The following is an 18,502-nucleotide window of genomic DNA, read 5'->3' on the forward strand; positions in this document are numbered from 1 at the left end:
AAGATCATGCACTAACCAGAGTCAAATGTTTAAATACTAATAACTTAAATTAAAGAGCTAAAAATTAGTAAAAAAAATTAGGTTATAATATTTTAATTAAGATTAATGTTAAGTCAGTATAGAACTCGCGACTTGATTTATTGAAGAATTTTAGGTACTCAAGGAAAACACTCCTACCTAAATTTTATCTTGAAAAGAATATTATTTTTTCCTACTATAAGAAGATGAGATAAATATTCGGTTCTCAACTCAACTACATTTTGATGCCCTTCACTTTATTTGATTGAGATCAAACAGGAATAAATGGAAAGATGACAGTCCTCCATCGGGTGCAAACAAACGTACAGATGGCGGATTAGCTATCTCTATCAGTGCTTGTCTAGATAACCAAGCCGCCGCAGATACCTCTGTAAGTGATAATCTACTTAATTATTTGCTTTTATCTTTGTCTATTAACTGCCGCAGTATATTTATAAGACTTCAAAATGTTCAAGTAATTTGATTGCTAATTATTTTATATTCCTAATAATAATAATGGGATGATTTACATGGCCACATGAATGCAGGCCTTTAATGGGAAGATGAATGGTGCTCTGACCTACCTTCTGGCGGAGGTTCTGAAGACATTTCCGGGCCCAACATATGGGGACCTATTTGATTTAATCCATGAGACCATTGATAACGTTAATCAAGGATGCCTTGTTAATACAAGAATCTTAAGGAGGCTCTTCGATTACAGATTATCACAGGTCGGTTTCTCTCAAAAAACACAAACAAATCAATTCTTCAAATTTCCCCCTGCAATATTCATCTGGTTTACCTTTTTTTCAATGCATAAACATACAAAACAATTCTCAGGAAGCCTAAATAATGGGAGAATTCAAATTTCCAAAAGTTTCTGGTTTAGGATTATTTTCATCATGGCTTAATTAATTAATTAATTAATTACTTCTTATACTTGAGGAACTGATTTGGTTTCCTTTTTTGTGATTTCTCATGGATAGACACCACTTCTTTCGTCTTCTCATGAGTTTGATGTTTACAAAAAGCATTTGTTCTTGTAAGAAACCACAGACTTGTGGAACTGGAAGGGTGCCAATAACAAGCGAGTCTACCCGCGGTGACATCCAGAGCTGTAAGCATACGTGCAGGAAGTATGTAAGCAAAGCAATAAGGAGTAAATTTGAGTTTTCGCCACCCAATTCAGAGCTATGAAATCTTTACACGATAAACCTGGAGAAAATAAAAGCTCATTTGTGGGTGGCCATCCAGATGTGTGCCTAAGACATTTAATTTGACTTTGGATTTTGTGTAATATCAAATGCATCGAAAATAATGAATGTTGTAATGTTGTTGGGACGAGAATAAAAAGCTCTTTACTATGGCATGTGCATCTGTGACTAACACTGAGATCTGTCCACACAAAGAAGAAACTTTATTCTTCACTCGTCACGTGGACGATTCCTAATTGCTTTTCCAATTTCAATGTTCCTTGGATTTTGATTGAAAACTAAATTCATGTATTTGGGGATTGGGAGTGGAAAATTCATTTGAGACTGCCCGCCATTCGTCGTAGCCAAAGGAAACGAATATGGTGCCACGCCTGATTTGCATAAATTTAAATGATTTTAAAAAGGGGCAAAAACAAAGAGAATTTCTGACAAAGATTCGCACGATTGATCAGACAAGACAAGTTATTCCCCAAGTGGCAAATGGTGTCCAAATTGGAAATTTGAATGGAAGAAGCATGTTACTCTCTTCTTTTGTCAAAGGCATAGCAATTCATGATGAGTGGCCATGCAACTTTATCGTCAATGATCAGGGTCTTTTTCTCCATTTATTCTTTTTAGAAATTCTATCACACTGAATTTCAAGAGTCTTGCGATTGCTAATTGGAAATTAAATGTATCGTATAAATTGGGAATATAAGATAATATTTGTATAATTTAAAGATGGTACATGATTTGAGAATCTAATTCTTAAGAAAAAAATGTTAACTTTTTGGTTGATTTGGAATGTAATTAAGACTCACAAGAAAAATGGTTAATTAAAGAAAGGGCTCGCACAATTAGCCACAAAATTCATACACCTAAATTATGATTAGAGGTTACTTTTGTATACCGAATATTGAAGAGATGATCAGACCAAACATCCTGTATAGACTCCTAAGACCCAACAAGATGAATCTAATTAATATTCTCTTCCAGTTCCTTGAATCATTAATCTGTCATGATCTTGGCATTTTTGGTCACCACTTAAGATGGTAATATTTCTTTTTTTGATTTTCCCTTTCCACTGGGAAAGAACAAAAATTGATTGTTCATTCCAATATAAGAAAGCTTGTGACCGATACTCACATTGGACATTGAATAATAGTAAAAGAAAGAGAAGTGATATTTTCCCAAAAAGAGGTAGGAAAGTAAGAAGGATACCAGAATTCAAGAATGACATATCACGGATAAAATTATAAGTAGGATCATAGTCTAGATGTAGCCCAAAAAGAGGGATGCAGATATTTGATACCCTAGAAGTGATGGTCCCTCATCTCAAGTAGATTCATGAGTAGGGATCTTTAGTTTTGTGAATAATAATGTTTAGTTCTTAAATACCCTGAAACAAAAAATGTTTAGTCTAGCTTCCCAGGCATTCACCAATTTCTCAAAATACAACAATTAATTAAATTAATTTGACATTAGTGCCAAACTTTCTGGCAGGACTTACGAAACAAATCTTCTCAAGCTACTTGTTCAGAATGAAGAGTTATCCGGACTAAACATAACTCCATGAAGATTTCTCAGAGCCAAATCCAAAAAGTTTGACAGTAGAGAGACCGTAATTCAATCTCCTTTTATCATTACTGGAATTGATTTCTAGTTATTGTTATTGACACAACATAGCTAGAGATTAACAGGCCTCACAAGATTATGTTTATGATACATGAGGAACCATGCTTAATTAAAGCAGTAATTAATATTGAAGGAAGTCAGATCAATTCTGTGATGTATTTCACAAATTTCAGTCTAACAAGCTTGAGATTCTCTCTCGAGATGTCACCATTATCCAGTCTGGCTCTGTTTTGAAGATCATAATGGATTACGATCAAGTTGATTTGACCAGAAAACTAGCAGACCACGACGAATCTTATCTGCTTACACAGGTGCAAAGATATTTATTCCGCTAAAGGAAAAAAAGAAGCTGAATCTGGTTCTCCACCAATTTCCTCTCGGGATCGAATATGTCTAAGATGATGAGAAGAAAATCTAGCTTACTCACCAATCCTTTCACTATTTCCATTCCACCCTTAAAGCCTTAAATCTTCTTTTTTATTGGAGAAACCAATCGCCGTACTTTCAGAATCCACAAGCATAGGCAATGGCAAGAAGAGAACGATGCAGTGGATGTGGGCTGTACCTGCTGGTTCCACCAGAGGCACAAACTATCCGTTGTGCCATCTGCCAAGCCATTACCAATACCAACACCCAAGTTACCAGCAACATTCAGCCTAATGGCCATTGGGGTCATGTCCATGACTCATTTATAGGACCAGGCCGGACCAGGTTTTCTTTCTTTTTCATTTTTATTAGTCTTATGTTTGTTTGTTACAGTCAGATTGTTGACAGAGTGTCCAGGTAAGTTAACATGTGGCTGGCTTGGTTATGATAGCTATCTTGGGGCAGGGACGTCTGGAATACCCTATGTGTACGGTCCTCATCAGCGGCCTCCGCAGCCAACACTTTCTCTATCTCCTGTTCCAGTGCACGGAAGGAAAAGGGCACTTCTTTGCGGAGTAAATTACCATGGCAAGAGTTACAGGCTCAAAGGAAGCATCAACGATGTCAAGTGTATGAGGTACCTTCTTGTAGAGAAACTGCGGTTTCCTAATGACTCCATACTCATGCTCACAGGTGGCGTACCTTTTTCCTTTTTTTTTTTTTTCAACTCTTTTTCTTGTAATCCATGCTGCGTTAAGTTGATTAGTTGAGTAGATAACAACTAAAAATTTTGGTCGGGAAAAGCTCAGTTGCAAACAAGTGACAGTTCCCGCAATATTTCCCCGTTAACAGTCAGGTTTATTTGATGGAAAATTTTAACCTAACAATAACCTGATATTTATAAGCTAATGAAGGCGGGGGTAACTACAAGAAAATTTACTTTTGGATATTGGAATTTTGAAAAAAATATGGCAATAAAGTCAGGCGTTATGATCACCCTTAGGTATAACTGTGGAAAAATTAGAATTGCTATGGCAAACAATTATCCTCAGGCTTAAATCCGCAAGATTTTTATTATTATTATTATTAAAAAATAGGCAATATTTAGGAAGAAAGAAGCCCGAAGCAGTCCCATAAATTCCATTTTATTTATGTTAACTCTGCTTAAATCGATCTTCAGAAGATGAGACCGATCCTTTCAAGATCCCAACAAAACAGAACATCAGAAAAGCACTGAGATGGCTGGTCTATGGTTGCCAGTCAGGGGACTCGTTAGTGTTTTACTTCTCTGGCCATGGCACACGCCAACTTGATTATAACCATGACGAGGTTGATGGGTACGATGAAGCCTTGTGCCCTCTCGATCATGAGACCGAAGGGAATATAATCGATGATGAAATAAATGACACCATTGTAAGGCCACTCCCTCGAGGAGCCACACTGCATGCAATCGTTGATGCCTGCTACAGCGGAACTGTTCTTGATCTGCCTTATGTTTGCAGGATGAACAAGTTAGTTATTTGCAAAATTTCTTTGCTTCAGCTATTAATCAATTTAATCTTTTTTTGTCAGGCTTCACTAATATGCAGTCCATCATTGTCTTATACAAACGTACTTCTTCCAGAACATCCGGTTCATATTTTCTGCTACATTTCGTTTTTAATTATGTAGGGAAGGGTTCTATATATGGGAAGATCAGAGAAACCCTTTCTTTTACAAGGGTACAAGTGGTGGACTAGCCTTCTGTTTTAGTGCTTGTGATGATAATCAAATCTCTACAGATACCACTGTGAGTTACTCTTTTATCAGGTTTACCTGATTAATTATCTACCTGGAAAGGGTCTGATCAGGTTTCATAAATTTATGGTTAAGATGGGAGAAGGGAATTCGAATTTGGAACCTTCCTTTTGAAAGTGTGACTAGTTAATAATGAAGTTAAGCCTCAGGCCCTCAGCTGCAATTAGGAATTAAACATTATAACAAGAAAGAAGTAGAAAAAAGGAAAGAATATCGTTTTATCTCTTTAATACATAAAAGTTAACTAGTATCAATTAGCTCAGATTGTTGTTTGAATTGTTTTCTTGTAGGCTTTCACTGGAACAAATACCAGGACCGGTGCCATGACATTCAGCTTCATCCAAGCTGTGCAAAATGAGCCTCGATTAACGTATGGCCGCTTGCTTAATGCAATGCGCAATGCGATTCGTGATGTTAAAGCTGGTTTACGCCTAAATGGTCCGATTGCAACTCTCATTAATAAAGTATTGTTTGGAACAACAACGCAGGTATTCTTCTTTACCTAATTTGATAAACACTATGACAGTTGAAGAAACAAGTTAACGAAATGAATTCTTGATTTGCAGGAGCCACAGCTATCTTCATCAGAGAAATTCGATATCTACTCAAAGCAGTTTGTCCTGTAGTAATTTCCGTTGTCTTTCATAATCGTTTTTGACTATTTGGCTCTGTAATCATTAAACATTAAAATGATTATAAGTAACTTATTTTGTATACTTTTATTTGGTATTTAATACTTGTAACCTTGTAAAAAGAAACCTCTCACAGTAGCTAGACCCCACGACTGCATGGGACTAGCTAATATTTTCCAGTTCTCTTTTATGTTAAATCCGATCACATGATACAAGAAAAAGATTTATAGAAGGAAGAATCATAACATTTAACAGGTTCCTATTCTTGCATACGATACACAAGATATATCCTGGTTAATATCTTCAATGGAGGAGCAAGAGCTTACGAGAAGTGGTACACCAGCGAGCATATGACTCATGGAGGTTGGGCCAGTCCGAGGATGGTGAATGTGTGAAGTGGTGAAGCCACAGGGAGAGTACTTGCTCTTGCTCCTCTTGTTCTAGCATTTCAATGGTCTCTTCTAATAACGTCTCTAGCTCAGCTCTTTCACTAATGCTGAGCACTGGTGCATCGGTGCCATTGCTAGCTCTGCATAGCAATGGCAACCATGATGTTAGCATCTTCAGCTTCGTTTGCCTGAGGTTCTCTTTGTTGCCTTCTTCAGTCTCTTCTACTTCCAGCCCCATATCCTTGGCTTGTTTGAACAGGAATGCTGCATATTTGAATAATTAAGCAAAAATAAGGAACAAGAATAGGAGTGTATGTTCAGATAAATCCAAGAGACTCTTTTTTATACTGAAACATATTTGTCTTGAATAAATAACTGTGACAATTAAAAGTTTCAACTAGAACTTCCCAAATATTCATTTATCAAATCACAACCTTTCTTTTGAGTCCTCATATTCTATTGAAATATTAAAATGGTAACTCTCTCAAAGCATGATCTTTGCTGTCATCACTTAACAAATATGTATAATTAGTAGGTTGCAGATATTTGGAGTCAAAGTCATGGATTCTAAATTTGCTAGGTTAAGACTACTTATTCAGCAACTCCTCTTCTAAAATTAGAAAATGTTCAGTCATAAAGGCAAATACTAACCCAAGATCTGTAAGCAGTCTGTTAGAGACCTCATACACAACCTCTTTGTATTTGTTAGGATAGTCTTGAATTGTAATTTGATTAGGATTGTTAATTCTTACTAAACTAGTATACCTTTTTGAGATAGTCTTTAAATCTAGTTAGACTAGTATAATATATTTTAATTGTATGAAGATAAGATTATTGCACTTGGCCCTATAAAAGAATCCTATGGGTTTAAAGAATAGTCATCACCTAGATTTAGAGAAAATGAATTAAGTGTACGTGAGATGAGGTTGTGAGTTTGAGACTGTTCTTGTAATCTCTTGACTTTTCTCGTAGTAAATCTTTCTCTGTTGCTATGCTTATGAACATAAGTCATCAAAAGACTAAACCACGTAAATTCTTGTATTCTTGTAGGCGTACTTGATTTTTTTCTTTCTTTCTTTATTTTATTATTTAGGTAAGATCTTAGACAACTCTTTAAAAAATAATTCTGTGTTTTCTACAACAAACTAGTATAAGAGCTTTAAGGTCTTGAATCAATCAAAATCTCGCGAAGGTAACTTTGTAGACCAAGTATGAGATTGAAAGCTTAATGGAAGAAACAATTTCAGCTAGTGGCATGTTAAGATGCACGCATTCCTAGTGCAAACAGTTGAAGGCACTAAAGGAAAAAGGCCATCTTCCCTCGAATTTATCTAATGGTGAGAAAAATGACCTCATAGAAAAAGCATATAGTACTATTTTTCTAGCTTTGTCTGATGAGGTGTTAAGAGAAATAACGAATGAATAATCTAGTGTTGCAGTGTGACTTAAACTTGAGAGGATTTTATATAACCAAATCCCTAACAAATAGGCTTTATATGAAGCAATGATTATATACTCTAAAGATGTGTGAAGGTACGTTTGTTAATACCCACATTGATGAATTTAATAAAGTTATTTTTAATTTAAAAAATATTGATATTAAAATTGAACATGAAGACCTAGTCCTAATTTTTCTATGTTTACCTCTATTGTATGAAAACTTTGTGGATACTATGTTTTATGGCCGAGAAACTCTCACTTTCAAAGATAAAAAGGCATATTTAAATTCCAAAGAATTGAAGAAGAAGAAATTTGGTGGTTTTCGAAATGAAAATCAAGCAGAACGCCTAGCTGTTAATAGAGGAAAAGATAAAGAGAAGGGCTTAAACAGAAAAAGTAAATCTAGAGCAAAATGAAAAGCTTGCTGGAATTGTGATAAAAAAAAGGTACTTTCATCAAAATTGTACCAAATTCAAGAATGATGAAAAGATCAACAAGTCTGAAAATATTGCAAACATGATTGAAGATGATTTTGATACTTTTGAAGAAGTTGATAGTGTTCTTGTAGTTACTAATAGTAACTTAAAATATACATAGATCTTGGATTATGTTTGTTGCTTCTACATATGTTTTAAGCGTGATTGGTTTACAACTTATCAATTTATTGATATGGGCACTATATAATGAGGAGATTATTTTTCTTTCTCAATTATTGGCTGGCACAATTTGAATCAAAATGTTTGATGGTATAATAAGGACATTTGAGGTGAAACATGTTTTTGACATGAAAAAGAATTTGATATCTTTGAATTTGTTAAATAAGAATGACTATAAAATAATGGCCAAAATGGTGTCTTGAAGGTATTTAAAGGAGCCTTAACTATCATGAAAGGTAAGTTATCTACTGGCCTTTATCATCTAGTAGGAAGTACGATTATTGGAACTACTTTTGTAGTCTCATCACATGATCCTTATGATGATGTTACATGTTTATGACATATGAGATTGGGTTATAGAGCAAGAAAGGAATGACAAAATTGAATAAGCATGGTTTACTGTAAGGTCAAAAGACTAAGAAGTTAGATTCTATGAGCATTGCATCTATGGGAATTAACATCGAGTGAAGTTTAGCACTACTACACATCAAACCAAAAGTAAAGTAGACCACATCTACTCAGATTTGTGAGATCCTTTTTTGATGGCATCAAAAGGTGGATCATTATACATGTGAACTTTTATTAATGATTTTTTAAAAAAGGTGTGGATGTATATTCTAAGGGCTCTAAGTGAAGTGTTGACCACCTTTTTGCATTGGAAAAGATTGATCAAAAAGTAGACTAAGAAAAGGATCAAAAGCTTTCGAACAAACATTGGCTTGGAATTTTACAAATGTGACTTTGGTTTGTTCTGCAAGAATAACGAAATAGTTAGACATCACACTATCTTCAAAACACCACATCAAAATGGTGTTGTAGAATGGATGAAGAGAACACTTCTGGAGAAAGCAACATGCATGCTCTTTAATGTTAACGTATCTAAAGGATTCTAGACAGAAGCTATCAACATGGCTACTACTTGGTAAATCAATCTCCATCAACTACAATTGAATTTAAGACTCCCGAGGAAGTTTGGTCTAATAAGCCCACTGATTACTCTATATTAAGAGTATTTTATTGTCTTGTTTATGCTCATGTGAGTGATGGTAAACTTGAGCTGAAGGCGACGGAGTGCATATTTCTAATCTAAGCATATGAGGTGAAAGGTTATTGATGGTGGTGTACTAATTGTAAGTTCCCTAAGTTTATGGTGAGTCAGGATGTTACCTTTGACAAATCTGCATTACTTCATGGGATAAGTCTAAAATTGCAAACACATTAAACTAGGCAGTTGGCAAGTAGGTAGAGCTTGAAATCAATGCTCTTAAGACAATGCAAGATGATAGTGAAATCCAGAATGCATAGCAAGAGGTACAAGAATTTATATCTCATATACAAGAACGAAGCATTATTACAAGGACTTCAAGAGTATCTAAGAAATACGATAATTTCGTTACTTGTGTCAATAGAGATTTTGATTTTTATGTTTTGTTTGTAGAAGTAGAGATTGATTAGCCTTACTTTTATTGTGAGGTAATTACATGTGCCAAGTCTTCTAAGAAGATAGAGTCTTTACACTAGGATTAAATATGGGAACCCGTGAAAACACATAAAGGTACTATTGATGTTTGATTACTGTATGAAAGAGTTGCAAATAGTAGTTATAGTGTGATTAGCTTATCCAATTTTGATTTTGCTGGTGATCTTTATAGTAAAAGATCTCAAATGGAGTATGTGTTTACTCTTTCAGCGTCTGCAGTCAGTTGGAAAGCAATTCTTCAATCAACCGTTGATTTGTCTACAACTAAAGCTGAATATATGGTTGTTACCGAGGCAGTGAATGAGGTTTTATGACTCCGAGGCTTGGTTAGTGATCTTGGTTTTGGACTAGCATATATACTTGTGTTTTGTGATAGTCAAAGTGTCATACACTTGACTAAAAATCAAATGTTTCATAAGAAAACTAATCACATCCAAGTCAAGTGTAACTTTGTTCGAAAGATTGTTTTTAGATATGAGATTGTAGTGAAGAAAATAACTACAGTTGAAAATTCAGCAAATATGGTTAATAAGTTTCTGGGATAAAGTTCAAGCATTGGTTGGACTTGGTTGGTGTTCATAGTGCTTGAGGCCTTTTGGGGTATTAGTAGTGTTGACAAAGATTGTTTCGTAAAGTGGAGCTTGGTGAATTCAAGCCTAAGATGGAGATTTGTTAAGATAGTCTTAAATTATAGTTTGATTAGGATTGTTTAATTCTAATTAAACTTGTATACCTTTCTAAGATAGTCTTTAAATATAGTTAGACTAGTATAAATATTCGAATTATATTAGAATAAGATTATTGTACTTGACTTTATAAAAGGATCCTATGATGTTAAAGAATAATCATCACCTAGATTTAGAGAGAGTGATTTGAATGTACATGGGATAAAGGTTATGAGTTTGAGACTATTATTGTAATCTCTTTATTTTTCTTTTAATAGATCTTTCTTTGTTGAAATACCCGTAGACGTAAGTCATTAAAAAACTAAATCACATAAATTCTTATGTTTTTATAAATGTATTTGATTTTTTTTATTTTATTAATTAAAAAAAATTTAAATAACTATTTAAATATAATTTTATAATTTTCACAACAGTATCGAGTAAAAGCTCATTTCAAATCATCCTTCCCTCCAATACTTTGCACTTGGAGCAATGACTTATAACCAAGGCACGTCCATTGCTGGTTGAAGACCTCGAATGTGACATTTCCTTAAGAATGGTTTATAATTAGTATAAATTAATTCAGCATTAAAAATTTTTTTCCTGCAGTGATAATTGGTTGTTAATATTTTTAATGTGCTTAAACGGTCAAGTATGGGTGGCGGCACGTCAGCTCCACCTTGAGCTAGATCTCATGTATGACATTTCACACCGAAACAACTGAAATTTTGTTATTATAAACTAATCAAAGTCTACGTCCAGGTATAAAGACGTGCTGTGCTACAGTAGATTTAATTCCAAATCCTAAGAATGAGAATAATATTTAAAAAGCAATCAAGTTAAAATTAGGCAGAAGTCATAGTCATGATTCATGAGCTGAAAATTGTAGGAGAAAGGACAACACAGGACAGGTCGTGAATTGCGATGGATGAGAAAAAATGGACCAAAGGGGATGAAGACCACCCTAATGTTGGTCAAATAACATTAACAAGGTGCGAGATTGGCGTAAAACAAACCAAGCGCTAGGAGGAATAAGTCCTTCCTCGAAGAATATTCTTTAACCTTGAGCCTGTCAGGCAACAGCATAGGTGGAGGTAATTAACGCTAAAGGCCTAGGCTTTTTACAAGTCTTTTACCTCGCTTTGGGGTACCACCATTTGTTAACCATATCGATATCAACAGGTGAAAGTTCAGCAACAAAATTCTTGTCCAGTTCATGCAGAATCAGGCAGTCACTCGATTTAAAAGCTGAATTTCATGAATTAATTAAATGCTAATCACCCTATTGCTTAGTGATAATATATTTTAAATTGAGATTCTTATTCAAATCTAAATCCAAACGGGGGTGAGTAAATTGAATAGTATCTAAGGAAAAACTAAAAATTCCAAGTACCGATTTTAAATAACAGATGAAGTAGAATGGGGAAACGTACCCGAAACCTTAACCAGGGAACATTGAAGCCGCGGCTCAGCTGAAAGAGAAAGCCAAGCCAGTTTTGAAGTTGACGCCCACCTCTCAACAGCCTCTTCCTCAAACCCACAAGCGGTTAACTTCTGCGCCAACCAAAGCAGCTCAGCAGCCAGCTTCTGAGCCGAATTCCCCGACCGATTCACATCCTCTCTCCCCATCCCCACCCTACTCCACACGCCATCTCCGACCGATCGAATCACCCGTAAAACCCTGTTCAACCGATACCGAACCGGTCCAGGTTCCGGGGCATCGAGACCAGCCATGTCTTGCCCCAATTCAACCATTGCAGCTTCAAGCTGTCTAAGAGTCCTCGCAAAAGCAGCTGACAAAACGGTACGGTTGACTTCACGCAAAGCTTCGACGTCTTCCTTACGGTTCTCTTCTATAAGCCTTTCCGCTAACGATCGGACAATTTCATACTTTCTTGAGCTAACAGGAATGTCATTAACGATTGATAGTAGCTGTGACAGCGCACGAGCGATTCCCGAGTCGCCAACCCCACAGGCTGCAGCCACGTAGCTATGGTTCTGGGGGTGCTTAAACGTGTAATCATCGGCTTGAGGGTGTAAAGTAGAAGGGATCAGAGAAGGAAGTAAGCGCAGGAAGAAGAGAAAAGAAGTGATGACAACAGCGCGAATTAGTTCAAGTAGCTTGTATTTTTCTGCTAAGTTCAAGAGGGATTTGTCAGCATAAATAAATACAGAAGTTACCATATTTCTGAGTAGCAAAGGGGCTATGGCAGTTGGCGAGTTTTCCATTATGCCCATGATTTTTCTTCTTTTGGTATTCTTGGCTTAGTTCTAACTATGGTCTTTTAGTTTTCCGTTTGTTTGTATGAATGGAAAGAGTTTTGAGAGGTTAAGAAATGATGAAGAAGGAAAGACTAGTTGGCGAGGTAAATGAGTAATGAGGACAAATTAAGAGAGAATTCTCGTTTTGGGTGGTTGAAAATGTTTATTAGGATGATGGAGATGTGGGAACCAGTTGTTTCCAGCCGGTGTTCTGCTTTCACGGGGCTTTCTGGCTGTCTCGTGAACCCAATTTACTTTGAGTTACATTCTGGGCCAACTCAGCCGGATACATCATCCTAACCCAATTGTTGAAACCTAATTACTGATAATGTAATTATATCGCTATAGCATTTGATATATAAGAAAATATCAATAATTAAAAGTACAAAAAAGATGTATATGTGATATTTTTAAAATTATCATTATATATGAAAATAAAAATTTAATATATTTATCTGTTTTTTTAATGTAAATATTTATATATAACATCATTCATTCAATAAATCTAACCATTTTTTTTCAAGACACGTCAATTTCTCACCAAGGGATTGATAGTTGATGGTTTCTTATTAATTACCTAATAGATTTTAGGGGGAAATTGCATAAAAAATTATACTTTATCTAATTTAATTTACTTTTGCAATAAGCCTTTAAATGATTTTTTTTTTTACGCATTGAAACTTTCTTCGTTAGCAACATTAGATTTTTAAGTAGTCTTTAATTGTGTTATCGTATACTTATATAATTCATGACTGGCTTATTATCCTTTTATTTAGTTGTGTTCACATATTGTATTGTGTTACATGTTTATTAAACATAGTTATACATGTGTTTAATATTAATTAATCATTTTATTTTTATATTTATCTATATAACTGTTAATACTTTATATTTTCATGATATAATTAAAATAAACACAAATTATTAAATCTACTCAATAGTAACTGTTTGTATGTTTGAAGAAGAAAAAGATGAAGAAGAAATCAAAAACTCAAAACTAAAAAAAATCTAGTCAAATTTGAAGCTAGAAGAAGAAAGAAACCAACGGCTAAATGGCTCCTAGGGTTTGGACGGAAGGGGCCTGAGGGAAGGGTTGGGGCTTTGTTCCCCAAAGGAAATGGGCAATTATGGTAAAATCAGATTTTTTTTACTTTCTCAGTTAATAAAAAAGTAACATTACATTGATTTTCAATGAGAATATGATTTCCCATTTTGGTGTAATATGATGCCAATGCAATGTAACATTAAATTGATTTTTTCTCACCAAACATTGTAAAACTTTATCATTTACATTATAAGAAATATTACTAACTTCTCTTGTACCAAACACCCCTTAAATGTAGCATTATTCTAACCTCTCCATAATCTTGTCCAATCACCCTATACGATTAATCCTCCTTTAACATAAGAAAAGGTATTGCTTTAAATATTCATGGTCAAAACTTTGAAATAATGGACCACTTGCTACTAGATTATTACCCAAATAATATCTGAAATTTTGCTTGACCCACCTGGAATTGCTATGAAAAGGTATTAGCATTTAGCCATGCAAAATTTTCAAAAATTATTTAAAAGATTAATCATATATTATTATAAATATATGTATAAATGTCTATTATATGGGCGTGAAAGAGCATAATAATTGTAATCATGGTGATTGCATATATAACTATTCTAATAATGAGAATATTATTTAAAGTGGATAGATACATTTAATTACCAAAAATAGATGGATACATTTAACCACCGGAAGTAAATAGAGACATTTAACCATCAAAAGTAGATGAATATTGAAGAGATATAACAAAAAAAATAAAAATAGACTAAATAAAAGAAATATAAAAAATATATATCATCGATGTGGTATGAAAGGCCATTAGTTACATACTTGTTATACATTCAAATATCTTATTGAACTTTATCAATTATCATTGAATGATAAAACGAAAAAATATATATCAAAATAAATTTTATTTAAGATGATTTTAACCATAACCCAATTAATGTAATACATCTGAATGTTACTAATTTTCTTGTCTATCCTAAAGAAAGAATTGATCATCTTATTAGTTATGTAAATATCCAAAAATGAAATTTCTTAATAGTTTGTTAGTATGTTTTAGTCTAACTTTATTATGAATATGTTTTATATGTTCTCATTATATTTAAATGATATGTTCTTATTATGTGTTTTAATAATAAATTCTATATTTAATGTTCTCTTATGATAACTTATAAGTTTTTTACTATATTTCTTATTTTAAAATACGAATATTCATTTAGTTGGATCCAAGATCAATAATACAAATATATGTCTAGCAAATAATGCTATAATGTACACTATATTTAAAAATAAAAAATATTTTTTCCACTTGAAAATATAAGAAACAAATATTAATATAATATCTGGTAGTACAAGATTATTAAAAGCTTTAAAAAAACTAATATTTTACTACTTGGAAGAACAAAACTTATAAGAAAAGATGCATTATTTTCTACTAAGTTTAAAAAAAATTATTAAATTTTAAAAATATTCATTTGAATGGATATCATATTGAGACAGCAAATAAAATAGACAATTAATAACTCTATATTACATCTATTATCTTAAGTACGACATATGTGTTAAAAAAACTACCTGCTTGGTTCTCTGGATTATACTACACAAATATTAGAATGATTGAAACTCATGCTATAATAAATCAAAAGTTTACTAATGATTTTAATGTTTGGCATGACAGGTTGGGCCATCGTGGATCAATAATGATGCAAAAATTATTGAAATACATGTGGTTATTCATTGAAAATCTAGAAGATTTTTCAATTTAATGAATTTTGATATGCTGCTTGCTTTCAAGGTAAATTAATTATAAGACTATCACCAACTAAAGTTGGAACTGAATCTCCCATACGTCCACCATGTGAAATACATTTTTGAAATGTATTCAAGGTGATATATGTGAACCCATATATTTACCATGTGAACTATTTAGATATTTTATGATTTTAATTGATGCATCAGCTAAATGGTCACACATGTACTTATTATCAACTTGCAATTTAGCATTTGCAAAATTACTTGTTCAAATCATTTGTTTATGAACACATTTTTGTAATTATATAATCATGACAATTCGTCTTAATAATGCTAATGAATTTATGTTTAAAGCTTTTAATAAATATTACATATTAGTTAGAATAACTACTGAACAACTTGTTGTTTATGTTGATACATAAAATAATCAAGTAGAATCGTTTATTAAACATATCCAACTAATTGTAAAGTCATTGCTTATGAAAACAAACTCTTCATTTCTACTTAGGGCTTGCCATTTTGCATGCGGCAACACTTATATGCATCAAACTAATGAATTATCATAAATTCTCCCCTATACAATTGGTTTATGGTCAAGAATCGAATTTTTTTATTTAAAAATTTTTGGATGTGCAATATATGTCCCAATTACTCCACCACAATGTACAAAGATGAGTCCTCAAAGGAAGTTAGGAATATTTGTTGGATATGAATCTTATCTATAATTAAATATTTACAACCATTAACAGAAGATTTATTCATGATAAAACTTATCGATTTTCATTTTGATGAAACAGTTTTTCTAGCAAAAGGGGGAGAAACAAGTGGCTAGAAAAAAAAAATTTCTTGGAATGTTTTATTATTATCTAGTTTTAATTCTTACACAAATCAATATGAATTTAATGTTCAAAAGATAATATATTTGTAAAATATAGCAAATCAGTTGCTAGATGTATTTAGTGACTTAAAAAGAACAAATAAATCTCATATACCAGCCACAAATACTCTTATTAGAATTAATGTCCCTATAGGACAAGTCACACCAGAAGCGTAAAAAACCAATAGGTTCTAAAGATAAAATCCTTAAAAAAAAAGAACAAATATACAATATGGTCAAAAAGAGGAAACATAAACTTTAGAAGAGACTCCTAAAATAATTGATAAAATTTCAAAAGAGATTCAAGTATTTGAAATCATTGAAAATAAAGAAATGTCAATAAATTATGTTATGACGAAAACAATGAGATCATAATGAAATAAACATCGATGATATTTTTTCATTTAATTTAACGTTCAATATTGTGAAAAAAATGAGGATATTAAACTTACATCCGTTGAAAAATGTAAATATAGAAATGATTAGCCAATGTGAAAAAACGCAACCAAAGTAGAATTGACTTCACTTGTAAAATGTGAAGTTTTTAGACTTGTAGTCCATACAACAGATGGTTTAAAACCAATGAGATCTAAATGAATATTTGTTTGAAAACGAAATAAGAAAAATGAGATTGTGAGATATAAACGATAGCTTATTGCACAAGATTTTATCCAAAGATCTAATATTGATTATGAAGAGACATATGTTGTAATGTTGGATGTAATTACATTTTTTTTATTTAGCTAGTATAATAATATATAAGAAGATCGAAATGCGTTCAATTACCACAACTTATTTACATGACTTACTTGATATTGATATCTATATGAAAATCTAGGATTTAAGTTGCTTAAGGCATGTACACAATCTTGAGAAATTTATTTGATCAAATTAAATAAATATGTATATAGATTAAAGCAATCTGGACACATATGATATAATCACCTTAGTAAATATTTGTTAAAAGAAAGCTATAAAAATAATCTTATATGCCCATGTGTTTTTGTTAAAAAAAAAATTAGCTTTGAATTTGTTATAATTGCTATTTTTGATGATGACCAAAACATTATTAAAACTCTAAAAGAGTTATCAAAAATTGTGGATTACTTAAAGAAAGAATTTGAGATGAAAGATCTTGAAAAAATAAGTTTTATTTGGGTTTTTAAATTAAGCACTTGATAAATGAAATTTTTGTCCATCAATCAAATCATATTGCAAAAGTGCTAAAATGATTCTATGTGGATAATACACATCCATTGAGTTCACCAATGTTTGTAAAGTCACTAGATGTGAAAAAAAAAAACCATTTCTAACCTCATGAGAATGATGAAAAACTTTTTGATCTTGAAGTACCATATTTTAATACAATCGGAGCGCTAATATATCCTATTAGCAATACACAACTTAATATATCATTTGTTATAAATTTATTAGTAAGATATAGTTCTTCTCCGACTCAAAGATATTGGAATAAAAATAAACATACATTTAAATATCTTTGAGGAATAATAGACATGAGCTTATATTATTTAAATGTATTCAAATCAGATTTAATTGGTTATGTGAATGTAGAATATTTATCTGTTCCATACAAGGCTTGATACTAGATAGATTACTTATTCATATGTCAAGGTACAACTATTTCATAGTGTTCTGTAAAACAAATTACAGTTGCTACTTCTTCTAACTATACAAAAATTTTAACAATTCATCAGGGAAGTTGTGAAAGTGTCTGGTTAAGATTTATTTATCAAATATTTGAGAAACGTGTTACTTATTAACCAAGAAGGAAATTCCAACAATATTATATGGAGATAACATATCGTTTGCATAGTCTAGTTAAAGGAAAAATACATTAAAGGTGATAACACAAAATAAATTTCATAAAAATTCTTCCTCACTCATGATCTTTAAGAAAAATGTGATATTAATATTTAACAAATTTGTTCAAGTGACGGTGTAGTAGATTTATTCACTAAAACCTTTCATACTACAACACTTGAAAAGTTGGTATAAAATATTAGAATGCGTGCAATTATTAGGATGAGTAAAATACACATTACACTTTTTTTATTCATCAGGGTTTTTTTCTTTGGGTTTTTCTTAATAAGGTTTTTAATGAGTCAATATTTGAAAAGCATATTCTTGCAAAGAATTATGCAATCGTTTTTCTTTACTATGATTATTTTCTCATGAAGTTTTTTCTTAATAAAGTTTTAATGGGATATATTCTTAATACAATGGACATTTAAGGGGAGTCATATGAATATATATATA

The 18,502-nt window shown here is 32.4% G+C and overlaps 3 protein-coding genes across 4 annotated transcripts in view; 2 read left to right on the forward strand and 1 right to left on the reverse strand.

The window, feature by feature from the left end:
* Window positions 1-1,389, forward strand: part of LOC110413581 (metacaspase-1-like) — a 4,913-nt gene extending 3,524 nt beyond the window's left edge. The window contains exons 3-5 of one of the 2 annotated variants that reach the window (XM_021424446.2): window positions 298-409; window positions 567-749; window positions 1,075-1,389. In XM_021424446.2, coding sequence (XP_021280121.1) covers window positions 298-409; window positions 567-749; window positions 1,075-1,215 — 436 coding nt within the window. In that variant the 3' untranslated portion in view covers window positions 1,216-1,389. Of the gene's footprint in view, window positions 1-297; window positions 410-566; window positions 750-1,004 lie in introns of both variants that reach the window. The other variant, XM_021424455.1, reaches the window with a different exon arrangement.
* A 1,883-nt stretch (window positions 1,390-3,272) lies between these two features.
* LOC110420084 (metacaspase-3-like) lies at window positions 3,273-5,725 on the forward strand. The gene is made up of 6 exons (XM_021433254.2): window positions 3,273-3,557; window positions 3,664-3,905; window positions 4,393-4,723; window positions 4,884-5,001; window positions 5,300-5,497; window positions 5,576-5,725. Exons 1-6 carry the CDS (start codon window positions 3,373-3,375, stop codon window positions 5,633-5,635), a joined length of 1,134 nt encoding a protein of 377 aa, XP_021288929.1. The 5' UTR covers window positions 3,273-3,372; the 3' UTR covers window positions 5,636-5,725.
* A 123-nt stretch (window positions 5,726-5,848) lies between these two features.
* On the reverse strand, window positions 5,849-12,665 carry LOC110420072 (1,8-cineole synthase). Its single transcript, XM_021433243.2, has 2 exons — window positions 11,705-12,665; window positions 5,849-6,294 (listed from the first exon to the last, which is right to left on the reverse strand). The coding sequence occupies exons 1-2, from the start codon at window positions 12,507-12,509 to the stop codon at window positions 5,945-5,947; spliced, it is 1,155 nt and encodes a 384-aa protein (XP_021288918.1). The 5' UTR covers window positions 12,510-12,665; the 3' UTR covers window positions 5,849-5,944.
* Between the last annotated feature and the right edge of the window lie 5,837 nt (window positions 12,666-18,502).

Source organism: Theobroma umbraticum, unplaced genomic scaffold, assembly GCF_002168275.2.
Source record: "Theobroma umbraticum cultivar Fairchild unplaced genomic scaffold, ASM216827v3 scaffold_30.0, whole genome shotgun sequence".
Lineage (NCBI taxonomy): Eukaryota > Viridiplantae > Streptophyta > Magnoliopsida > Malvales > Malvaceae > Theobroma > Theobroma umbraticum.